Genomic DNA, 26,614 nt, shown 5'->3' on the forward strand with positions numbered 1-26,614 from the left:
ACAACTCGACACCTTTTTTATTTCTCATAAAAATAAAAAAAGATTTTTGATTTTAATGAATGATTTTCTGCAGTTTAAATGCTATATGCAGTACTGTCCACCAGGGGGCGCCAGTGCTCATGTCTCTGTAACGTGCAGGTAGAATACTGGTGGAGGAAAGTTTAGAGAAGATGCTTTGAGGGAAATAATTAGCAGGAGAAAAAGGAGGAGGAGGATAAGGAAAAGAAGGAGAAGAATAAGGATGGAAAGAAGAAGTTGGAAAAGAAGAAAAAAGAGGAAGAGAAGAAGAATCTCAATTTAATCGGTTGTCAATCAGACGTCAGTGTTTTGTTTCTTCACTGAACTCTCCGTCACACTGAGGGGACGATTGGAGTCAGACTGTGTTGTGATCGTTGAGGTCAAACAGGAAGCAGAAGACCGTTTTAGTTCTTTAAGTGAGTTACCGGTCGGTCGACGTCCTGATCGATCACACGGAGATCGATTAATAAGTCACCGGGGGGCGAAACTTACAGAATTATTTAGGCTGAGATTTTAAGTGAATGTTCAATAATTTATCCACATTCAACAAAAGTATATTTTTAGGCAAAGGCCCCCAGACCCAGGAGGGTCCGGTTCTCCGGTCCAGGGTTCTTTGAGCCGCTCCTGGTCTGGGCTCTCACCTGAGACCCGTTGCCACGGGAGACCAGGACTACCAGGGGCTGGTGGCCCACGACCTCAAAGGTCACGGAACAGAACCAGTTTGACTTTCCTCTTTATTGATCTTCAAACTGGAAAGAAAATTTATACCAAACACATATTAAAAAATCAATAGAAATTTATTTTCCTCATTTTATCAAAAATATCTGAAACACGTTTTTTTGCATAGATGGAAAAAAAAATATCCTGGATTGTTTTTCATTGAGACGACGACACGAACATATGATGAGAGCGTCTCCAAAAACATTAAAATGTTTAAATAAACCCGTGTGAAATATCTTTTAGGGGCTAAAGTAGACATGAGATATATATATATATATAGATATCTATATATATATATATATATAAAACCGATCAATTAGTTCTCTGAATTCCAATAGATCTCTCCAATAAAGGATAGTAATAAATATTTCAAATATATTACTTCTTGATTTGTTAAATACTTTCAAATTATATTTTTCCAGGACCAATGACGCACAACAAAATAATAATACATAAATATATCTATACATACATATTCGTTATGAATATATATATAATATATATGTATAACTATTATTATATAAATATATATTACATATAAATATCTATTCTAGATATTTTTATATTTAAATATTTATTGATATATATTTATATATATATTTTTCAAATACATTTTTCCAGAAAGTCACACAAAAAAAAAAAAAAGGAAAATAAATGTAAAATGTAATAAATGCTCCTCTCTCAAGTGAAATGTAAAAGAAACACAAATGCCTTCAGCTCCGAGACCTCGGCTTCCTCACCGTAGCTCCTTGGGGGAGGGGGGGGGGGGGCGTCACACGGGACAATAACCCCAAAATTAATCCTTCAGCTTCGTCTCCTGCTGTGACGAAAATATCCATTCTCCTTTTTCTTAAAGTAAAAAAACAAATACAAATTCCTCCCTCCACCAGGGGGCGCCGGGCGGTCAGTTGGCGTACTGCCGGTAGAACGCCACCTTGACGCGCTCGATCTGGTGGCACAGCTTGATGGCCGGGCCGAGCTTCAGGTCCATGCACTCCTGCACCGTGGGCAACGTGAGGAGCAGCAGGGCCTGGCCGTCCATGTCCTGCAGGAGGAGGAGGAGGAGGAGCAGAAGAAGGAGGAGGAGGAGGAGGAGGAGTGTTTAAGACATGGGGGAGGAGGAGGAGGGTAATGTTTAGACACGGACTCTGGCTCTTAGAGTGGCCGATAGTGTGTGAGCGTGTGTGTGTGTGTGTATATGTGTGTGTACCTGCTCCTGGAAGATGTGGGCGAGTGGTGAACAGTCGGTGGAGTTGATGAACTGAACGACTTCATCTACGCTCCACTGCAGAGGATTACTGTCCAGAACCAGCTGAGGCTCCCACACACACACACACACACACACACACACACACACACACACACACACACACACACACACACACACACACACACACACACACACACACACACACACACACACTCTAAAACTAGGGCTGGGCAACGATAACAGATTTTAATCGCGATTAATCGCATGATTTCCCTGATTAATCGCATTTGTATACGCAAAATCCAATAATTCATTCAAAAGTAGTGTATAGCGCACTTCTATTTGAAATGTTCTGCCATATGAATGAACGTGCCATAACATGTGTTGTCCCTGTTAGAGACACCAGAAAACACTTTCAGTGCAGTTTGTCAATTCTTAGAACTTGACACTTACTTTAAATGTTCTGCCATATGAACTAAAGTGCCATAAAATCTTAAAAAAGATTAAACATCTCTCTTGTTCTGCCTGTTTTGTGATATACATGCCTAAAAGGTGCCTAATATTTCTTGACTGAAATAATATCGGCATTATAATTATTATAACTATGAGGATTTTTTAGTTGCCTATTTAGTGGAGCCCCTCAGGACGTGGTGCCCTCCCACAGCGCGTAGTGCGCTATGGGAGCGGCGGCGCTGGGAGGAGTTTACAGCACAAACAACAATGAACTAGTGGAGGCGGCGAGGTGCTCCGTGTTGCCAGGTTGGAGATGGTGAAGTATCGTACCAAAGGCTCAACATGGTTGTATTTGGAGGATAATTATTGTGTATCTGGCAACCCTGAGATCGGTCGACCAATGACTGCTCTCTATTCTGGCAGCTCACGTAAGAAGGTGGACCGTAAGGGAGATACCATTTCCAAAACTTGTAAGGGTAAATACTAGTTTATGAAAATCCAGAGAAACACAAATATCTGACGAAGCAAAATCCCGACGTTTTTGGAATCCCTGCCGGACGCATTTGTTTAGGTCTCAAAAGCAGGACGTGTCCGGGGAAAGAGGACGTCTGGTCCCCCTCACTAACCGGCCTGCAGTAGCTCTCCACTTCGCTGTGGCGTTGGTTCTCTTGGTTCATCTCCTCCCTGCAGCTCGTCTGCCGAAGCCTCGCTCCACTGGGTGTTTGTTGTATGATTTGCTGGCATCAACGGTGTGTTTAGCATTTAAATGATATTTAAGACTGGAAGTCCTCCGGTGATAAGACGATTCATCTTGGCAGTGTTACATATGACTTTGTTTCTGTCGATTCCGCCGTCTTTAAGAACTTTAAATTGAAAATGGCCATTTAAAATCTCCGTACTCTTCTCCATGTTTGTTAAACCGCGAATGACTTTCTTTTCCGGTTCCGCAGCAATCAGTAGCAGACTTTTACAAAATAAAAGCCTGTGAGCAACACACTTTTACAATAATAAAATAAATAATAAAACCTGCGTTAACGCGCGATAAAATAATTGATGCGTTAACGCAAGATTAACGCGTTAACGTGCCCACCCCTAATTAAAACATGTTGGATGTGTTCCGGCTGCACCTGCGCCTCGTGGCCACCGGGCGGCCGGTTCCGGCTGTGAGCCGACAGCGAGCGGGTGGACCTCCTCCGCCCCTCGGCGGCCTCTCGGCTGCCCGCGGCGTTGCCCGCGCCGTAGGACCCAAAGCTCCTGAGGCTCCCGCGCAGCGCGGCGGCGCGGTGTGGCCGGCGGGAGGCGGGGTCCTCCCGGGGCTCCGAGCTGCCCTCGCTGCCCGACGGCAACGCCAGCTCCTCCTCGTCCTCCTCGCTGTCCTGAGGGAGGAGGGGCGGAGTCAAGACACATTGTTGTTGTTGCACTCAGCCCGTAAGAAATGAATTTTCAGTAGCTAACGGTTACTATTGGTAGATTTCAGTAGCTATGGGTAGTTTTCAGTAGCTAACGGTTGCTTCCGGAAGCTAACGGTAGTTTCTGGTTGCTAACGGTAGTTTTCGGTAGCTAACGGTAGCTTCCGGTAGCTATCGGTTGCTAACGGTAGTTTTTGGTAGCTAACGGTAGCTTCCGGTAGTTAACGGTAGTTTTCGGTCGCTTAACACTCCACATTTCAACATGTTTCAAACTGAATGATTCTGTAAACCATCCAAACTAAATCAAAAAGCTTCTTCTTCTTTATATATTTATACATTCCTCGCTGACCTGCGGCGAGCCGGCGGCGGCGGCGTGGCCCCCGGCGGCCGAGCGCCTCTTCTTCTGCACGAAGATGGCTTTCCTCTTCTTCCTGCGGCGTGCCGGCTTGGCCTCCTCCTCCTCCTCTTCCTCCCCCGGCCTCCTCAGCTTCCTCTTCTTCCTGTAGTAGTACGCTGCGGACCGCAGAGGACGTTGACAACAACAACAACAACAACAATAACAACAATCCCAGCTGCTCCCCACACTCACTGTACTTGGTCTTGGTCTGGACCGAGCAGTTCTCGGGGCATCGGGCCGGCGGCGCCGCCGGCCCGAAGAGGAGCGGGCAGCAACGCAGCTTCACGCACACGCGGCGGCAGAACGCCGGGACCTGGGCGGAGAGACGCACCACGGGGACGGAGGAGCGGCAGGTCTTACCTTTGTACCTGAGGAGGAGGAAGAGGGGGGAGGAGGAGGAGGAGGAGAGGGAAGAGGAGGAAAAAACAAAACTTAAAGATAGAGAAGATACGAGAAGTTTAAAGTCGTAGAAAACTCCTCTGATTGGTCAGAACTCGTGAGCTCTGGTTCCAGCCGGATATAGAAAGAAAAGTGTGTCTGTGTGTTTGTGTGTGTCTGTCTTTGTGTGTGTGTCTGTGTGTGTGTCTGTGTGTTTGTGTCTGTGTGTGTTTGTGTGTGTGTCTGTGTGTTTGTGTCTGTGTGTGTTTCTGTGTGTGTGTGTGTCTTTGTGTGTGTGTGTGTCTTTGTGTGTGTGTGTGTGTGTGTCTTTGTGTGTGTGTGTGTACTACGGGTCATTTTGGGGAATGATGAGGTCATAGTCGGAATCATATGAATCTAGAAAATGACGAGGAAGCTTTTATCATCATTATTATTATTCTACTGTCCTCGTACAGGATGGAACACAACACGCGCGTTCCTGAACGCACCACGCGCGTTCCTGAACGCACCACGCGTGCTCCGGCCTCCCGTGAGCGTCTCCTCACTTGGCCTTCAGCGTCTCCTGCTGGACGTCCCAGCGCTCCTCCTCCTCCTCTTCCTCCTCTTCTTCTTCCTCCTCCTCCTCCTCCTCATCCTCCGGCTCCTCCAGCGTCTGCAGCTTCTTCAGGACGCGTCCCGGCTTGTAGGCGGAGTTGATGAGCAGGCTGAGCATCTGAGGAGAGGGGAGCGCGTCAACAACAACAACAACAACAAACATGAGGGGAGGACAAACGCAGATCTCCCAGACACACATGAACACACACACACACACACACTCCCCCCCACCTCTTTGAGGACCAGCGTGCACTTCCCCGGCCCGACGGCCCGCGGCAGCTCCGCGATGCGTCCTTTGTTCAGGTACGGACCCGAGAAACATCGATGGTTCACAAAGACACGGGAGCAGCAGTACCTGGAGGCTGAGGACAGAGGACATGAGGACAGAGGACAGGACATGAGGACACAGGACATGAGGACAGAGGACAGGACATGAGGACACAGGACATGAGGACAGAGGACATGAGGACACAGGACATGAGGACACAGGACAGAGGACACAGGACATGAGGACACAGGACATGAGGACAGAGGACATGAGGACACAGGACAGGACATGAGGACACAGGACATGAGGACACAGGACAGAGGGCAGAGACAGAGGACAGGGGGTTACCTGTATCCACGGCGACGGGCTGGCCGAGGTCGACGGGGGCCGCCTCCACCGGCTGGACCGGAGCCGACCTGCAGGACGAGCCAATCAGGAACAGGCCAACCAATCAATAACCAATAAATAACCAGATCAGACAGGAAAGGGTTACGGTACGATTACATATGTTTTCACATCTTATCTTTGTGTCTGAAGATGCTTTAAAAGTCTGTTTCAGTTACTTGGTCTTAAAGGGACAGTAACGTGATAATCAGGAACTTGGTCTTAAAGGGACAGTAACGTGATAATCAGTAACTTGGTCTTAAAGGGACAGTAACGTGATAATCAGTAACTTGGTCTTAAAGGGACAGTAACGTGATAATCAGTAACTTGGTCTTAAGGGATAGTAACGTGATGATCAGTAAAATGGTCTTAAAGGGACAGTAACGTGATAATCAGTAACTTGGTCTTAAAGGGACAGTAACGTGATAAATGTCTCTTCTTACTGTTTCTCCGGCTGTACCACCGCAACCTGCTTCTGCTTTGGGCCTGTAGAAGAGAGCTGCATTAGGCTGTGTGTGTGTGTGCGTGTGCGTGTGTGTGTGTGTGCGTGTGTGTGTGTACGTACAGACAGGTTTCAGTGGGGGGGTCAGGGGGTAGGCGTTGGCCTCGCACCAGCCGACGGGGAAGATGTCTGTGGACTCCACGTCAACGAGGCACTCCGATTCCAGCTTGGCCACACCTGTAGACAGGGGGAGGAGGGAGGGGGGGTGAGGACACAGCAGGGGGCCATCGACACACACACACATACACACACACTCGTCTGTACCTTCCAGTCGGAGCCACAGCAGGCGTCCTCTGACCTGCGTGATCTGAGCCACACACACCTCGGCCGGCCGGTGAGGATTCACCGCCTCCAGCCACACGTCCTTAGTAAAGCCCGTGTTCTGCCACGTCTGCACACACACACAATATTAAATATAAATATATGTATATATAAAAAAATATATATATATAATATAAATTACAAAATATAATAATATATTTTATATAAATAAATTTACTATATATATATACAGGACTGTCTCAGAAAATTAGAATATTGTGATAAAGTTCTTTATTTTCTGTAATGCAATTAAAAAAACAAAAATGTCATGCATTCTGGATTCATTACAAATCAACTGAAATATTGCAAGCCTTTTATTCTTTTAATATTGCTGATTATGGCTTACAGCTTAAGAAAACTCTAAAATCCTATCTCATAAAATTTTAATATTTCCTCAGACCAAGTAAAAAAAAGATTTATAACAGCTGAGTGTTTGTCAAGGCTCAGGAAACCCTTGCAGGTGTTTCGAGTTAATTAGACAATTCAAGTGATTTGTTTAATACCCTACTAGTATACTTTTTCATGATATTCTAATATTTAGAGATAGGATATTTGAGTTTTCTTAAGCTGTAAGCCATAATCAGCAATAAATCAGAATAAAAGGCTTGCAATATTTCAGTTGATTTGTAATGAATCCAGAATGCATGACATTTTTGTTTTTTTAATTGCATTACAGAAAATAAAGAACTTCATCACAATATTCTAATTTTCTGAGACAGTCCTGTATATATAAAAATATATATATATATTATATAAATTTAAAATATATATATTATATAAATGTAAAAATAATAATATATATATTATATTAAAAAAATACTATAATATAAATAGAAATATATAATATATATATGATATAATTTAAAAAATATAATAATATATATTATATCAATTTAAAAAATATAATATATTTATATATATTATATATTTAAAATGTATATATATATTATTATAATATTTTTTAATTATATTTTAAATGTATATATTTCATATTAATGCTGACTATTGGCCCCGTCATTCCAGAAAAGAAGAGGACTGAAATCAGGCCGAGCCGAATAAAAGCAGGACTTCCTCGGTCTAAAATAAATAAAAAATGGCGGCCCCACTCACGTCGGGGAAGCAGGCGTCGGGCGCCGCCTCGGACCCGCCCTGCTTCAGGTAGTCGGCCCAGTCGAAGTCGTGGCCCGCGAAGCCGCGGGGCCGCTGCAGCCCAACGCCGTTCTTCATGCTCCACTGGACGGGCAGGATGCCGGGCGAGTGGGCGTGGCACGCCACGGAGCGTGGCGCGGCGTCCGGGTAGAGGTCGTCCAGCGTCACCAGGAAGTAGATCTCGTTGTAGACCTGGAAGGGGGAGGAGCTTAGTGATTACATGTTTTGTAGGGGCAAATGCTTTGGAGACTAAAAATGCAGGAAAGATGCTACCGAGGTGCATCATGGGAAATGTAGGATGCATAATTTATAATTCATAACCTGCTGCTTTTCTTTTAATCTGTGGGGGACGTTTTAAGTCTCTATGGAAGCTCACAAGGGTCATACAACTGATTTTTTTATTTCAAATTCATGTTTGAAAATTCAAATAGGAAAAGAAAAAATAATGTTCACATTTATTAAAGGGTACCTGTAGTGCAAAACAATATGTAGCCAGATCAAAAGATAATGTGTTTCTAAAGGTTATTCATGCACTGACGGTCCAGTATTCAATAACAATACGTAGTTTAGGCTGTTCAAAGTCCTCAACTCCGACATGCGACATTGCACTGGAGCTTGAATATGTCGCGGGTGGTGTGACGTCAGATCGTTGATAGATCGACAGCCAGCCACAGCGGATGTGTTCAGATACCAATATAAACAACGTCGAGCGCTCGCAAACAAATGCTGAGAGATTGATAATATGGACGATGAAAGATTGTCTGATTCAGCAACTGGATACTTGTTTGAACCTTTAAAAGCAGACTATCCCCATTTAGTGAATTGTGACAGCGATGATAGCGATGATTCTGATGAAGTTGATGCCGAAGGACCGCCGGTCCAGATGCTTCACCGTGCGGACCGTGCACGCAAGTCGGCGGACGTTTGGTGCAGTTGTGGGAAATGTGTGCCACAGAAAACAGACATAGAGTGCATTTGTTGTAAAGAGCACGAACTTATGTCCGATGATATAGCAGGGCTCTCAAGTTTTGAAGACAGGCAAGCGTGAGATTTCCATCAGCACCCGATACAGCTGACTGTTGCGCGCGCCGGCATCGAGCCGAAAAGAGTTGTCGACGCATTAAATAGCCGAGAGGTTTTTTCAGCGTGAGGAATTAGATGTGTGGCGGGAGTGCGTGAGATAAGACCGAAATGCGTGAGTCTCACGCTCAATGCGTGAGACTTGAGAGCCCTGATATAGTGTCATTAGACCTCATCTGCTTCACACAAAAGCGTGAGCTTGATAGCTACATCGCGCATAAGCCAGCGCTGGAGATGTCTTTCATTGATGCAATGTTCGGCCGACATGTTCGGGGTGCTAGTGACTTTTTCTTTGCTCCGTCCGTCCCGATGCGCGCAAACCGGTGTCGGGAGCTCCGCGCGCCGAGACGGCGGGCAGAGGACTGTCAACGCAACACGTAGAGACAGAAATGACATGCTGCTGCTGTAATGTGGCGCTATAGAGAAAGTGACAGGGGGGCGGGCCAATTTTTTTTAATGTCATGCGATCTACCAATACTACGCCGCGATCGACTGGCAGGTCGCCGCGATCGACGTATTGAGCACCCCTGATATAGATTGTGTCATTCTTGAGGCCACCGATCTATCCCAAGAAGCAACGCGTGTAGAAGTGGCTCCGGATTGGCTGAATTCCTTTCAACGACTCTACGTCATAGTTAGCTTTGAGCTGGAGTAAATAACTAGCAAAATGGCTGCGCCCACGGACTCGGAATGTTGACAAAGAAATGTAAATCCTCGGGCTATGCGTGACTTGTTGACAATAGCGGCGGGGTAAATATGATTTATTTGATGCGCCGAATGGATGTAGCACGTTGTTGTTTTGCACTACAGGTACCCTTTAAATAAAAAAATATATAATATATATATATTATACAAATTAAAAAATATATATATATTATATCAATTAAAATATATAATATACATATATAAATTAAAAAATATGTGTATATATAAATAAATAAAAAACATGTATCTATATATAAATTTAAAATGATATATAATATTATATATTTTTTAATTTAATAATAATACATAATGTAATATATATATTATAATACATAATATAATACATATCAGAATAAATGGTCTTTCAAACCCGAGCAGCGACCTGAGGGAGGAGCCGTGACTCACCTGGCTGACGGTAACCGGGCAGATCTTCATCTGCTCCCACGGAGAAACCATCTCCAGCTTCATGCCCAACTTGAAGGAGTGATGAGGGAGGTCCTCATGGTCCTGCACAGAATACACAGGAGACACAATGTGAAGGAGGAGAAGAAGAAGGAGAAGAACAGACAGACAGACACACACACACACACACACACCTTGAACACCTCCAGCGGCAGCGGGCTCCTCTGCCCGTGGAGTCGCGCCTCCTCTAAAGCCTCCTGCCAGTAGGGGGCGCTGTTGAGAGCCCTCAGCGCTGAGGAATTAAAACACATCAAGTCCGGAATGAAGTGTTTTCATGAAAACTAAATATTAAACTTACAGAAAATCATTTTTACAATATTCACATTCATGTTTAATAAAGTTTTCAAATCTTGATTTCTTCATTATTTTATAGATGGTTATTTGTGTTGTATTCTTTTTAAAGATATGAATTTGGAATTTAATCTGCAAAAATGTTACTAATATTTTGAATTCAATTTTTTTAATACATGTACAAAATGTAATTAAAATATTTGTTTTAAATAAAAAATAATAATAACATAATAATATTTAAAGTAAATTCAATATGTAAAAAATAAATATATAAGAAATTTAATTAAATTGTACAAAATGTAATAGAAATGTGAAATATAAAAAAACAATTAAATACAAATTAAAAACATTTTATACAAATTTAAGAAAAGAAGGTGTCTATTTTCTGTTTATGTAGACTTCTGTGAAAGCAAATAAGCGATCTACTTCTTTTTGACAATTTATGGACTAAAGTTTGAAAAGATGAAATAAGAGAACAAACCGGTTGATAATGAAAAGAGACCCGGGAAAAAGTTTAATAATAATAAATAAATCCTAATGTACACTAGTAAGTTTCAGACTGATCTTCACCTGTGGGCGGTTCTAAGGCCAGCCGGTTCTCCAGAGCCCAGCCGAGGGGGCGGAGCCTGACGTCCAGGTAGAACAGCCATGTGTCCCGAGCCCGGTGGTCGTCGGTGAGGCCGGCGTAGCGGAGGCGGAGCCTCCCGCCCACGTTCTGGAGGACCCGGACCGGCCAGTAGAGGGACGGGTCCGAGAGGTCCCGGAGCTCCAGGACCGAGTCCTCCAGGATCAGGTCCACGGTGTTCTTACCCCTCAGAGGCTGGGGGGGAGAGGGGGGGGGGGGGAGAGGAGATGGGGAGAGAGTTATTAAAAAAACTGATGGGGAAATAAAATAAATATAGCCCTCTTCCTCTCCTAACCCTTCCTCTCCTCTTCATCCCCCCCCCCCCCATGTGATGTCATCAGGGACACTCACCCCCTCCAGCAGGTTGGCCGGTGCCGCCCGGGCTCCGGTGAGATCCTGGACCAGGAACTCAGTCCAGTCGCTGTGTTTCTCCTTGATGGCTTCGGAGAGACAACAACAAACAAACAATAACACAAACAATAACACACACAACAACACACACAAGTGGAGAGACAGACAATCAGAGCGAGTGAAGAGTGACGACTATTATTAACACACACACACACACTCTACTTATTGTTAAAAACCTCCAAACACACAACAAATTGTTTAGGAACTTGTTTATTTTATACAAACTTTATCTTGTTTGCAGCTGCGATTATTTACAATAAATAATTATAATAATTTATAAGACATTTGTTTGAGTTATTTTTAAACTGTTCTTCGTGTTTCGGGCCTGTGAATGTTCACGAGAATAAAAGTGTCAGAAACTCTCTCATCATCGTTATTAAATTACCTTTAAATAAAAGTGAGGCCGCTCCGGAAATTTTTTAAAATACATAATTGACTTATGATGTGATTGCGTAATCAAACTCTTCTCATGGCTCCTCCCCTTTTCACTCCTGTGAGCCGCTCTGTGAGGCGTTCAGGAACTCTGTTTTTATTCCTGAGACAATGTTTTCTTTCCTGCCTGGTGCTGGACTTTGTAACACACACACACACACACACACACACACACACACTACACACACTGTTGATCTGTGCAGAAATAGATAAACTATTTTTACAGATCTTGCCCAGATTACTCATGAAGACATTTAGAGCCCAGAGGGGCAGAAACATCTCCCTCTCTCCTTCTCTCCATATCTCTCATTCTCTCTCTCCCTCCCTCTCTACATACCTTCCTACCTCTATACCTCTCTCTCTATCCCTCTCTCTCTACCTGCCCCCTTTCTCTTCTCTACCTCTACCCCCCCCCCCCCAACCCTTTTCCCTTTTATAAATAATAATCTTTCTTTATTTTCCTCCAAAGGTCAGCGGACACACGAGACCTTCACTTCACAATAAGAGCATCATGAACCTCCAGGGAGGAGCTCCTGAACCCCCCCCCCTCTCCCCTCCCAGAATGCACCTGGCTGAAGTCCTCATGGAAATGTGTCGCATTAAATAAACAAAGAACCTGATGTTTGCGTGTTGTGCTCTGGTTCCTTTTCCATCTTACAAAGCCGTCAATGATCATTTCAAACATGTATTATTACTTTCGACGATAATTTATTAAGAAATTAATAATTAATAAAAAGTGCAAAGGCGGAGCCACAGAGTCCAGTCTGAGTCAATTGGAGCACATTGGGTTTGATTCCCTTCGTCATCACAAACCGCCTCCAATGATTAGCTCCTCCCACTTTAACCAGAGGCCTTGTGTGTGTGTGTGTGTGTGTGTGTGTGTCATGTTGTTAACGAGAGGCCAGGGGAATTACTCAAGTGTTTGTGGTAACTGCTGAAGAGGCCCACAGGAACAGAGTGTGTGTGTGTGTGCGTGTGTCTGTGTGTGTGTGATCCAGCAGAGACCAGTCCACCGTGGACTGGTCCAGCTGGACCAGTAGAACCAGTAGGACCGTGTTAATGAGCCGCTGCCCTGTCTCTCTGATGATCGGCTGCTCGTGAATCAAAAAACCTTCATGGGCCAAATATCTAATAATGACTCAAGTTACCAGAGAATACACAGAATACACATTATATTTATATTTTTTACTTGAGTGGTTTTATTTAATTTGGTTAATTTATTGAGGATGTTTAGAAGTTATTTACCTCTTAAAAGATACAACTTTATATATACACACATATAAATATATGTATTAAATATATATTAATTAAATAATAGTATAGATATATGAAAATAGAAAAAAACTCATTTATTAATTAAATAATAATATAGATACATGATTTATTTTAAAGAAATATTTTATTTATATATATATAAATAAAAATATATAAAATATCAATTTATAAAAATAAATTCTTTATAGATAAAATAAATATAAAAGATTACAAAATATATATATATAAAGACATATGTATAACAATTTATTTAACCAACATATATAAAAATATACATATAAGTATAAAGAAAACTGTACATATATATTTATATTACTTTTAACGACTAAATACTTAATTCACGGACATTTGTTGTATTAACATAAGTCTAGTTTAAAAAAAAGAAATTATATCCACTATTAAATCCAAGAGCTCCCATTTAAAAACACACGTCTACATATATATATTATATAATATATATACCACAACAAAGGGTTTCTCTTAAAAGCTCAGTCACGCGTATTGAATTCATCACATGACATACAGGGGCTCGTTGACCTTTGACCTTTCAGGGGCACGTTTTCATTCTGTTGTTTTCCTTCCAGTTTGTTTGTTTTGCGCAAGAGAAGAAGAAGAGTCGCTCTTCTTCAAAGCGTCGCATTTCTGGCTAGTTATCACACACAGGCACAGTGTGTGTGTGTGTGTGTGTGATCCCTCTACTAAGACACAATCGGCTAGAAAAGGAGTCACATGCAAGAAGAGGGGTGGGGGGAAGGCAACTGGGCTGTGAGGTCACTTCCTGCAGAGCGGTGGAAGGAGGGAAGCACACTGCAGCCTGTCAGTCCCAGCACAGGGTTTACTTCACGTTAGTCGGGCTTACCTTTTCTCAGGTAAATGTTATCTGAGAAAAAACAAAAACAGGACACCGTGACACAGGAATACAGACTCTCCTTCCCTCCTCCCCTCCTCCTCCCCTCCTCCTCCCCATCTCCTCTCCTCCAGCTCGACAACACAAACAACGACATGGAGCTGTAGACGGTTTGTGTTTTAAACGCGACAGATTTGAAGAAGCTTCAGGAAACAGAGAGAGCTGCTCCAGGACTACAGGCCTCACATCGTTTAACATACCGCTGTCTGTTAGGAGGAGCAGGAGGAGGAAGGAGAAGAAGAAGCAGGAGGAGTAGAAGGAGGAGGACGAGAAAGAGGAAGAAGGGGAAGAAGAAGAGGAGGAAGGAGAAGGAGGAGGAAGAGGAAGAGAGGAGAAGAAGAAGAAATACGAGTTTTCTGAGGTCACGGAATTTTACTGTAAATCAGTTTCATCGTCAACTTTATGGATGACCTATTTTGAGTTCAAAACGGTGAATTTCACCAAAAGGTGACAAGTTTGCAGGTATGATATATATATATACATACACACAAAATATTATATTTATATTTTAGTGGTCTGAACAAGTCTGGGGAGGCGGATTCATCTATCTGAAGGGGTGGGAGGGGCTTTAGGGTGGGAGGGGGGGTGAAAGGAGGAGGAGCGGCGTGCCGGAGAAGTTAAGGACTCTTCGTTTGGGGAAAGGTCGAAATCCAGGTTGTGTTTTTTTGGTTGTGGAAAGATTCTTAAAAGGTGGGAGGAACTCGTGTGTGTGTGTGTGTGTGTATGTCTATGTGTATGTATGTCTGTGTGTGTGTGTGTGTACCTTCGGGGGGCATGAGGGTCTTGCCGTGCCGGTTGCACCAGCCCACCGGGTGCAGCTCGGCCGTCATGACGTCACACCAGAAGTCGGCCTTGCGGTCGTCCCCGTAGCCGCTGAAGCGCAGTAGCAGCAGCTGGCCACACGTGGTGATGATGGTGGCCACCCAGTAGGACGCCGCGCCGCCCGCCGCGCCGCCCACCGCGCCGCCCACCGCGCCGCCCGCCGCGCCGCCACCCGCCGCGCCGCCGCCCGCCTTGTTGGCCACCTCCAGCTTCATGCCCGGCTGGAAGCTGCTGCGCAGGCTGGTCTCCACCTGGAGGGCCACAAGAGCCATTCACTACAGGGTTCACACACATGGGGCCCTATGGATGTCCAGGACTCATCCAGGACTCATCAGGACTCATCCAGGACCCATCATGACTCATCCAGAACCCATCAGGACTCATCCAGGACCCATCATGACTCATACAGGACCCATCAGGACTCATACAGGACTCATCCAGGACTCATCAGGACCCATCAGGACTCATCAGGACTCATCCAGAACCCATCAGGACTCATCCAGGACCCATCATGACTCATACAGGACCCATCAGGACTCAACAGGACTCATCCAGGACTCATCAGGACTCATCCAGGACTCATCAGGACCCATCAGGACTCATCAGGATTTATGCAGAACTCATCCAGGACTTTTTATATGACTTTTATATATATATATTTTTATTTTTTATCTAACTTGTATATGACTTTTATAAAACTTTTTTGGTGCTGCATCCCTCTTTATGCAAGAGGCTGTGTGTGTGTGTGTGTGTGTGTGTGTGTGTGTTCCTCAGGTGGCGTTCCTCTCAGTGACTTCAGACACCTGTAGAACGGTTTCTCTCTGTGAGCGTCTCCAACTCATCTCCCGTTAAGCTCCGTTTGTTTGTTTGTTTGTCTTGAGACAGAATGAACGTGGAGTCTGCAAGCCGACGAGTGCGACCTCGAGATAAGCCCCGCAAGCCGGAGGCGTAACCGGCGGTTACGACCGCGGGGGAGGGGCCGCGATCGAATCTCGTGCTCACGGCCGACTTCAAGGAAAACGAGTCGAGTCCTAAAAGTTCCGTGAAGGCGGAACTTCCCGAAGCATCTCAGAGTGGATATAAATAAATAATGTATAAATATATATATAAATAACGTATAAATATCTGTAAAAATATATTTATATATAAATATATTACTATAAAATATTACAAAATGTTTATGTATATAAATAAATTGAAAAAATCATAAATATATATATTAAATAAATATATATCCACGCTATTGATCCAGTAATTACCCTCAATTGTGTTTGGGAAAGAAAAACGGCAGCTTCTGCGTCAGGAGGGAACGGGAGCCAATGAGAGTGCTCGATTGGTGGAGGTGATGTCAGAGCCCGCCCCTCCCCACTGGGTGGTTAAAGGCTTTCTGCACAGGTACTTAAGCGGGATCACGAGGGACGCGGCGAGGAGGGAATCGAACGCCGTCACTCACGTGCTTGAAGGTGGTGTGAGGGGCGGCGCTCGCCCTCGTCTCCTCCAGGAACTCCTCCCAGCTAAACTCCGCCTCCTGCGCCTCCTCCTTTATGGAATCTGCATCTTGAGGGAACGGAAAAAGATATTCAAGATATTATATTAATATCTAATTATAAAGTCAAATAGAAAATAATTTTTATCTTTTTTTTATTTTTATATATTTATTTTGATTTTACAAATTAGCAAGACAGGACATTAAGGATACAATACAAAGTGAAAAGAGAAACAAAAGGGTAAAGAACAACAAAAAAGAAAAAATATATAAATAGATAATGGATACAAAATAATTAGAAAAACCACAGCACATAACACATTCGCACATCACCACTATAAGTACATATTTAAGGTTACATCATCAAATAAAATCAAGTCAGCATCAGTGACAGTGTTTTTAATCTGGCACAGCAAAGTTCACCCCGGAGGGGTCCACCACATCTAAGACTGGTTTCCATATTTTGACAAATCCCTTGACATTGTCATGGAGGGTGTGGGTCAACTTTTCCAAAGGGAGAACTTCCAAAATCCCCTTGTACCAGTCATCTGTAGAAGGTATCTTTAGAAATCCAGAGTTTATGGATCGTCTTTCGAGCAATATGTAACAGTGTTGGAATCAGTTTGGCGTCGTGACTCCTTGCACTGCTCACTTTGACTGCCAGAACACATTGAGGGGTGAACGCTCCAGGTCATAGAAACCACCTCATCCTTCACTTCTCTCCAGAATGTTTGAATTTTTGCACATTTCCAAAACATGTGTATATAAGTACCAACTTCAGAGTTACATTGACTACATGGCGGGGAACCTAGGCCCAGCCTTCCCCTCAGCAGTGGTGTACAATGCAGTCTATGTCACATTTTGAATTGTCTTTCTCTATCTGTGCTACAGCTCAGGATGTTAAGTGTGTTTCCTATAATTGATGTCCATACATTTTCCTCGATCTGACACTCCATGTCCATCTGCCACTGTTTGCGGATGTGGTCAGTGGAGTATTTAAGGTTTAGGCCGAAGGTTTCATAGACATGGGAGATGAATTTTTTTGGTATGGGTTGTGTAAGGATTTCTTCCAGGAAGCACATGTTTGGGGCATCTACGGTTTTTGGTGTGTAATGTCTTATTTGTAAATATCGAAAGAAATGGGACTGATGGAGAGCGTATTTGTTCTTCAGGTTCTCAAACGAGTCCCTGTTCCTCCCTCAGAGTTTGATAAGCTGGTCCAGACCCTTCTCATGCCAGAGCCTGAACACACAGTCTTGACATGAGGGGGGGGAAATCTGGGTTTCTCCATATGGGAGCCAAAAGTGAAAAATTATTCTTAAATTTAAAGTAGGCCATGATATTATTCCAGGTGTTTAATGTATTTCGTACAATAAAGTTATTTTGAACCTCTAGCTTTGCTCTCTTGTCATTTACGAAGGGACAGTTCTTTTGTCGACTCCATGTGGATCCATGCATTTGTAGCCTCTGGGTTCACCCACTCATATATGTAACGCATTTGTGCTGCCCAGTAGTAATTCAATTCAATTCAATTCAGTTTATTTGTATAGCCCAATTTCACAAATTACAAATTTGTCTCGGAGTGCTTTACAATCTGTACACATAGACATCCCTGCCCCAAAACCTCACATCGGACCAGGAAAAACTCCCAAATAACCCTTCAGGGGGAAAAAAAGGGAAGAAACCTGGAGGAGAGCAACAGAGGAGGATCCCTCTCCTAGGATGGACAGATGCAATAGATGTAATGTGACCAGAAGGACAGATTTAGAGTTAAAATACATTCAATGAATATGACAGAGTGTATGAATAGTTCATAGTAGGCATATTCCACGATGGAGACCTCCACGATCCATCAGGCAGATGGCGGTGGGGAGGAGGAGTGGGCGGAGTCTCAACAGGACAGTGGCGTAGTCATGAGCAGGAATTCCACGACCCAGACGATCCATCAGGCAGATAGGATCTATGCCGTCTCATAGGGTCCGATGACCCCATGAGACGTAAAGTCAAAAGGACTTCCGGGGAGAAAGCAGTTAGTAACGTGTGATTGAGAGATGAAAATTCATCCTTAAGGAGAGAAAAAAGAGGAGATAGGTACTCAGTGCATCCTAAAACGTCCCCGCAGCTATAAGCCTATAGCAGCATATCAAGGGGCTGGACCAGGGCAAACCTGATTCAGCCCTAACTATAAGCTCTGTCAAAGAGGAAGGTCTTAAGTCTACTCTTAAACGAGGTGACTGTGTCTGCCTCCCGGACTGAAATTGGAAGCTGGTTCCATAAAAGAGGAGCTTGATAACTAAAGGCTCTGGCTCCCATTCTACTTTTTAAGACTCTAGGAACTACAAGTAGTCCCGCATTTAGTGAGCGTAGCTCTCTAGTGGGGCAATATGGTACGACAAGCTCCTTAAGATATGATGGAGCATCACCAATCAAGGCTTTGTAGGTTAAGAGAAGAATTTTAAAAGTGATTCTTGATTTTACTGGGAGCCAGTGCAGAGCAGCTAGTAGAACTTTATGTTAGGGACTCCGAGTCCTCCCTGCTGCTTGCTTTTCTGTAGTTTACTTATTTTCATCCTAACCTTTTTGCCTTGCCAGATGAATTGTGTGAACATTTTATCCAAGTCAATGAAGAAGCTGTTGGGTATTGAGTTTGGCAGCATCTGTAGGGGGTACAGTAACCTGGGCAGTATATTCATTTTGAGCATGCTTATCCTGCCCAGCCAGGATACTGGTAGCGTTACCCACCTATTCAAGTCTTCCCTGATGCGTGTTGTGATTGGCTTTAGATTGAGTTTAACAAGTTTTTTAAGAGAGGGGCCAATTCTAATTCCAAGGTATGTTATCTCCCTCAGTGACCAGTGGAAAGGGAATCCACTGGGTGGCGTAGAGCCTGCCAGGGCGCCAATAGGCATGGCCTCGGTTTTAGATAGGTTAACTTTAAAACCTGATATGTGCCCAAACTGTTGTAAACATTCAAGTAGACAGGGGATGGTTTTGTCTATCTCAACCAGGTATAGCAGAACATCATCCGCATAAAGAGAAATCTTTTGTCTTGTACCATTGACATCAAAGCCTCTTATCGTTGGTGTGGTTCTGATGAGCTCAGCTAAGGGCTCAATAGCCAATGCAAACAAGAGAGGGCTCAGTGGGCATCCCTGACGGGTGCCACGCTCTAATGGGAACGGATCTGAGCAATAGGAGTTAGTAATAACGGACGCTTTCGGGGAAAAGTACAGCAGCTTCACCCAGTCAATGAATTCTGTACCTATTTTAAATTTGTCCATAGCATTGAAAAGAAAGGGCCATTCAACCCTGTCAAAAGCTTTTAATGAGTCCAGAGACGCCACAAGGCCTTTTACATCATTGTCTCTGGCGAACTGTATTATGTTCAGGAGCCTCCTGATATTATTGGAGGAATTCCTCCCTTTGATGAAGCCTGTTTGGTCAGGAATTATTAATATTGATATTAATGGTTCAAGCCTCAGAGTCAGTACCTTGGCTAAAATCTTTGCGTCTACATGAATGAGCGATATGGGCCTGTAAGATGCTGGGTCCTAGGGGTCCTTGTTTGTGTTCAGAATCAGGCTAATGTTGGCTAGCGACCTTGTTTCAGGCAAGTGGTGAGTTGTGTTGAAGCTGTAATTATAGGTGTTGACTAGATGGGGGGTGAGCTTGTTTTTAAAGGCTTTAAACCACTCTGCTGGGAACCCATCTGGGCCTGGTGCTTTTCCACTGTTCATCAAAGCCAATGCTTCTAATATCTCTTTTTCCTGAATGGGTTTCCCCAAAGATTGTTGCTGTTCTTTTGTTAGTGTAGGTAATTTAATTTTAGAAAATAATTTGTCAAGTTCCACTTTAGTGCTGTTATTGTCAGTTTTGTATAATGATTTGTAAAATGATACAAAGACAGAGTTGATATTTTTCTTATCAAAATGTCTTTTCCCTCCTGGATCTCTGATTCCTGCTCTGGTGTTATAATTTTCCTTCTGGTTGAGCAGGCGGGCCAAGTATTTACTCGCTTTGTTTCCATATTCATACAGTCGCTGCTTTTGATAGAATAAGGATCGAGATGCTTTCTCATTCAGTATAGAATTTAGTGCCGCTCTGGTGCTGTGCACTTTAATGAGGTTGGTTTTGTTTGGACTAGACTTATGGGCAAGCTCTGCTTTTTGTAAGTCTGTTTCCAGTTCATTCTGCTTCTGGAGGAGAGTTTTTTTCCAGTGTGACATATATGAGATAGTAAATCCTCGAATATAGGCTTTCGCAGATTCCCAGAGAAATTCAGAGTTTGTTTCACAATTGTCGTTTATGTCAAAAAATAAATCTAACTCTGCCTCCATCTTTTTTTTAAATCCCTTGTCCGTGAGAAGATATGACGGGAAACGTGTGCCAGACACAGCTTCACTCAGTCATTTCTAGATATACTGGGGCATGGTCACTAATATGTATAGATCCTATACTACATGCTTTTACTTGTCCAATAATCTGTGGTGGGGCAAAAAAGTAATCTATGCGTGAGTAGGAGTTATGTGGATTAGAGTAGAATGTGAAGTCTCTCACTGATGGGTTCAGGTTCCGCCATACGTCCGTCAAATTTATATCACCTAGCATTTTACCGAGTAAAGCACCTGCACTTGTTCTTCTCTTTGTGTCTGTTGGGGACCTGTCTAATTTGTTCTCAAGACAACAATTAAAGTCGCCACCTAAAACTGTGAAGGGAGATCTGTGCTCCTCTATTTCTGCTCCTATTGTAGTCCAAAATGATGGAGTTGGCGAGTTTGGTGCGTAAATATTAATTAAAGTGACCGGTGTGCCATTTATTGTGCCGTGGACCAGGATGTATCTGCCCTCCGAGTCGCTTTTACATGTACCCAGAACAAATGGGGTGGCCTTGTGTATTAAGATAGCGACTCCTCTGCTATTGGAGGAAAATGATGAGTAGTAAACCTGGCCGACCCAGTCTCGTTTAAGTTTGATGTGCTCCTTATCCACTAGGTGGGTTTCTTGTCAGAAAGCTATTTGTATTTTGTCTTTCTTTAGAAAGCTTAATATTTTCTTCCGCTTAATTGGATGGTGGATCCCCTTTACATTGAATGTACAAAGTTTGATGCTATTTATCCCTGACATACCCTTCTTCTTTCTTTGTCACAGAGAGGCCCTGTTCTTTTACAGGCATCCTGAAGGCGCTCTGGAAATGTGTTATCTGACCTTCGCTGACTTAGTTCAAATAGATATTTATTTCCGGTGGTGTGGAACAAAACATAACATTTAAAGAACACTGAATGACAAAAAACAACAACGTAAGAACATAAACTGACACTTAAACTTATTGAAAGGGCACATGTGAGACCTCCTGCTCACTACCATTTCCCCATCATTTCCTAACATCTAAACAAACTCTAGTAGGATAAAACAGAGCTTCCCAGACTAGAACAAAATAATATAACTGAACCTTTCTTAGAACAAAGTAATAAACTGTACATAAGCAGACCAGCTTGTTCATGAGTTCCAACATGGAGAGAACAGAAGAAGAGCGAACAAGTGTGCATACTTAACAGCTGCGGACACCCTGCACCTGAATAGTTTGTGTCCGTTAACTTTCTTTGTGGGTTACGTCAGCAGCATGACCACCGGGAGGATAAACTGTTCACTTATTTCCAGATTATCTTGCATTTCTCCATTATATTTGGGCTTTTTTCTTCTCCTCCACGAACCTCTGTGCTTCATCCGCGGATCTGAAGTGTCGGACTCCGCCGTCATGTGTAACGCGCAGCACGGCGGGATACAGCATCTGGTAGCGGATGCCGAGATCTCGGAGCGATGTCTTTGCCTCCAGGAATTCGCGTCGTTTTTTTTCCACCGCTGGTGAGAAGTCATTAAAGAAATGTATGCGGTTCCCGGAGAAAGTGACCTCAGCCGCGCTGCGCGCCCCCTTCACGATCAGCTGTTTGTCGGCGAAGTTGTGGAGACGGATGTCGACGGTCCTCGGCCTCGTGGAGTTGTTCTGCAGGTGTGCGGGCCGCGGGGCACATGTCCAGCTTGAGTCGGTCGTTCTTCACCGTGAGCTTCAACACGTTTGGCAGCCAAGATTCTAAACAGTCCCTTGCATTCTGCCCCTCTGTGTTCGGCAGATTGATGACCTTTATGTTGTTGCGTCTGGACCGGTTCTGGGCCTCCAGCCGGGTCAGAGCCTCCGTTAGCCGTGTCCCGGAGCCGTGACACGGAGTCCTCCGTGTCGGATATTCTCTGTTCTGCTTCGGCCACCCTCTTCTCCACTGCCGGAACACTTGCACACACCGAGTTGATGGATTTAGCTATTTGTTTGAGTTTCCTATCCAGGCTGGAGCTGAGTTTCGTAAATACTGCGTCACTTATCTTCTCCACCAGGTCGTCAATCTGCGCGCCTTCCGCCATGTTGTCGGGTCGCTGGTCTCTTTTTCGGACTGAGTTTTTCGAAGTCTGGACCGTCCAGTTCGTTTCTTTTCAGTTTTTTCCCCCCAAATATCATGCAGTGACATTACTTCTTCGTTCGACCTGTTCTATTAATGTTAATCTATACCTGAAATGTTAAATAAAGTGTTCAATCCGGGAGCTCCTATCCAGCGCTCCTACCTCTTTCGCATCACGTGACCCTCTCATAATTTTTATCTTTAACTGTTTATGTGTTTCACCACTCAAAATCTGAGAGTCTGTCAACATAACTGTATTTATAACCTAATTAAAATGCAGAATTACTATATATATATAATATATACATACACACACACACGTATATGAATATATGGACATATATATATCCATATATAATTATATATATTCATATATATGAATAAAAAACAGTTCATGATTTAATAAACATTTATATTATATTTCTTTTAGTACTTCTATCAGCACGGCAATAATTCCCAATAATTACAAAACAAAAGCCTTTCAGCAAACTTTAAAAAAAAAAAAAATTAATCGAGAGACTAAAGAGAATAATAGTGAACAAAAACTAAAAGGGTAGATAATAAACGCGGCCTCCTCACCCGTGTCCACCCCCTCTTCTCTCCCATTGGTCGGCCGGTGTGACATCACCGCGGTCGGGGCCGCCGGCCGCTGCTCGCCGGGCGACTGCATCCTGCGCTCCACTTCCTGTTGACCGCTGAGCCCGAGGTCGTTATCCCTCACTGCATCTCTCCCCCTGTGGCACGACGAAGAAAAGAAAGATGTACATCAAATATCGACTATTGTTCACGAACGACCTTTGACCTTTTGAAGATAATAGGCTCTCCTCACAGCCGCACAACAAAAGATTATAAAACTATAAAAGGAAGTTGACATTCGGGACAATGAAACGCACGGAGAGAGTTTTGAGTTTCCGGTTCCTTCAGGGAGACGGGAGGAGTATATAAACGTATTTTATAATAAATACCACATTTTGCATATCAGATTTGCATCGCATGGCATAAAAAAAAGAAACTGCATCAGAGAACAAATCAGAGTAAAAAGAAAAAGAGATGATGGAGGAGGAAGAGGAGGAGAGAGCCTTGAAATCCAGAGGAAGACAACACATGTTAAAAAAGGAGACGATGCTCGAGCTACTGTTTGAACACACACAAATAATAATATAGATAAATAATATATATATATAAATTATATTATTTATATATAAATAATAATATAGATGTATAAAAATAAATAAATATATGTATATATAAATTAATACATATATTTATATATAAATAAATAATAATAGATATATAAAATAAATTATATAAATGTATTTATATATATATAAATAAATAGATAATATAGATGTATAAGAATAAATAAATATAAGTATATATAAATTAATACATATATTTATAAAGATAAATAAATAATAATATATATAAAAATATATATAAATGTATTTATATATTAATAAAGAATTATATATATATAATCACCAGATCAGATAAATGAGTTTGAGTTTAAAGTAATTAAACAGAAGGAAACTCCTCGTGACTCAACATGTGACGGTATCAAAACATTCAAACTGAGTTATTTCATTTCCCCCAAAAAACAAAAACAAAAAACAGGAAATGCGTCATTGTCCAAATACTTTGGACCCTTTGCTCGTATCATTTCCCCCAGAATGCACCTGGGCATATTCATCATCAGAGCTCATTGCATCATCGCTCCCCGTTTCCTCCTCTGGGTCTAGAGTTTCACTTCTTTAGTTTCATGCGTCCACAACGAGGCCGAGAGCCGCACGCCCAAATTTTGTGTGTGTGTGAGTGTGTGTGTGTCTGTGCGTGTGTCTGTGTGTCAGTGTCTGTGTGTCACAACCTGCAACTATTTTGCACACAGGAGGTAAAATCTGACATTTACCTAAGTCCTTATTCAAATGTGTGAGAGTTGAATAAAAGAGAGTGAGAGAGAGAAAGAAAGAGGAGGAAAGAGAGACAGAAATAGAGAGAGACCAAAGGAATGACACAAATAAAGAGCAAGACAGAAAGAAAGACAGACAGAAATAGAGCGAGACAGAAAGAAAGAAAGAAAGACAGAAATAGAGAGACAAAGACATACGAGAGAGAGCTATGAGAAAGAGACCGAAAGAAAGAGTAAAAGAAGAGAAAGACAGAAGAAAGGAGAGAGAGAGCAGTACACATAGTCCGACTAAGGTGTTTACATGAAACGGATAATTCGATTTCAGTCCGACTAAGCCAATAATTTGATTGCATGTAAACGCACTGACTTTCTGTCCTCCTCCCTCATTCTCTCTCTTTTTCTTTCCACCTCTTTAATTCTCACTTGATCGTCTTTGAGAGGAAACATCAACACAACAACAACATGATCAACAGCAGAAGAAAATAAATGGCTGCTGGGTTCTTTAAGAAAAAGAAGAAGAAGAAAAGACTAAAGAGTCAAAAAGCATCAATAATGTATCAATAGAGAAGCTTATTGATCCTCTAATTACCACACTCCCTTTAAAAGTGACCCTCCACCCAAAAGAAAGAGACAATTAAAAACAGCTCCACATTATCTGCTCCGTATTAAACACCCCGCTGTTCGGTTGTTTTTGGGAATAAAAACGATAGTAATCGGATGTAATGCGCATGTGCAGTAGCGTTTAATTTTTTTTTAATGTAGTTTTTTTCCGGATAAAAGTGAAAGAGGAAACGTCGCGTGCACGCGGGGAGGCTGAGGCCGCGAGGGGTGGAGCCGCCACTCCGCTCGTGTACTTTGCACACACGCACACACACTCACACACACACGCACAAAAAAGAACTGCAGCGGAAAAAAACGCCCACGGAATCGCCGCACGCGCGCTTTGGATTCAGTTGATGACACGTCGCGTGAGTCCAGCCAAAGAAACTGACCCGGGCGCGCGAGCTGCTGTCGTTAGACCCCCCCCCTCGAACACCATTACCCGCCATGTTGAAAGTGGCTTGACATTTTATTTTTTTGGCAGGTTCCGGTATTTTTTCTTCTTCTTTCGACGGTTTTTCCGCACACCTGAGGGTGACGGAGGAGAAAGACACCCCCCCCCCCCCACACACACACACACAGAGACACACAGACACAACAATGACTCACGCGCACTGAACAAGTCACGTCGTTTCCGTGGAAACAACAACTTGTTCTTCCTGGGGTATTTAAACGCAACCTTTTTAAAAATAACGTTTCAACTGTCACGCTCGTGGCGGAGAATCAACACAATGCGCGTGACATTCAAAACAACAAAAACAGTAACCGACGGGACGCACGCGCGCACACACTTACACATAACGTAACACACCGTAGTGCCACGAGACAGCCCGGGAGGAAAGCTGTTAATTACAGCGCGCGCGTGAGAGACACTTTGAGCAACTTGTGCTCGCGACGGTGTCCTCGCGCCTGGCTCCTCGGGTCACTTCGCGGGGTTGTGTGTTCCTCCCTCTAGAGAAGACTCGTGAACTCTCTCCGTGTTTCATTCCGTCGACGGGACAAACAACCGGTGAAGCGCGCGCGAGCCGTCACCTGTCTTACCTGTAAAAGTTTGGTGTCCCCTCTCTGTCTCGAGACCCCTCTGGTTCCTCTCGCGCTATGCTCTCTCACCTCTCTCTTTATCGCTCTCTCTCTCTTTCAGCTGCTGCTGCCCCGATTCAATATGGCATCTCCCTTCTGCGCATGTGCCAACAAAAATATCATCTACAGATATTTTTTAAAGCCAACTCCTTCATGGACCCTTAAAAAAATATATATTTTTTAACATTACATTTAAATATATATATATATTGTATTACAGCAACAACCAAAAAGTGTCTTTTATTTTGTTTTGTATATATATATATGTACATACTTCCCTTTA

The 26,614-nt window shown here is 43.2% G+C and overlaps 1 protein-coding gene across 4 annotated transcripts; it reads right to left on the minus strand.

Moving 5' to 3' along the window:
- Positions 1-796: 796 nt before the first annotated feature.
- Positions 797-26,415, minus strand: sfmbt2 (Scm like with four mbt domains 2). Of its 4 annotated transcripts, none has more exons than XM_056424604.1 (21): positions 26,293-26,410; positions 23,325-23,479; positions 16,267-16,364; positions 14,755-15,064; positions 13,944-13,964; positions 11,318-11,406; positions 10,912-11,161; positions 10,185-10,282; positions 9,994-10,095; positions 7,765-7,995; positions 6,598-6,724; positions 6,397-6,510; positions 6,275-6,317; positions 5,796-5,863; positions 5,411-5,541; positions 5,131-5,297; positions 4,400-4,575; positions 4,160-4,323; positions 3,529-3,777; positions 1,949-2,050; positions 797-1,783 (listed from the first exon to the last, which is right to left on the minus strand). In XM_056424604.1, the coding sequence occupies exons 2-21, from the start codon at positions 23,413-23,415 to the stop codon at positions 1,643-1,645; spliced, it is 2,772 nt and encodes a 923-aa protein (XP_056280579.1). In that variant the 5' UTR covers positions 23,416-23,479; positions 26,293-26,410; the 3' UTR covers positions 797-1,642. The 4 variants fall into 4 exon arrangements, with proteins under 4 accessions (XP_056280579.1, XP_056280578.1, XP_056280580.1 ...); XM_056424603.1 differs by having other exon boundaries at positions 16,267-16,370; XM_056424605.1 differs by lacking the exon at positions 13,944-13,964 and having other exon boundaries at positions 16,267-16,370.
- Positions 26,416-26,614: the final 199 nt, after the last annotated feature.

This window comes from Pseudoliparis swirei, chromosome 10, assembly GCF_029220125.1.
Source record: "Pseudoliparis swirei isolate HS2019 ecotype Mariana Trench chromosome 10, NWPU_hadal_v1, whole genome shotgun sequence".
NCBI lineage: Eukaryota > Metazoa > Chordata > Actinopteri > Perciformes > Liparidae > Pseudoliparis > Pseudoliparis swirei.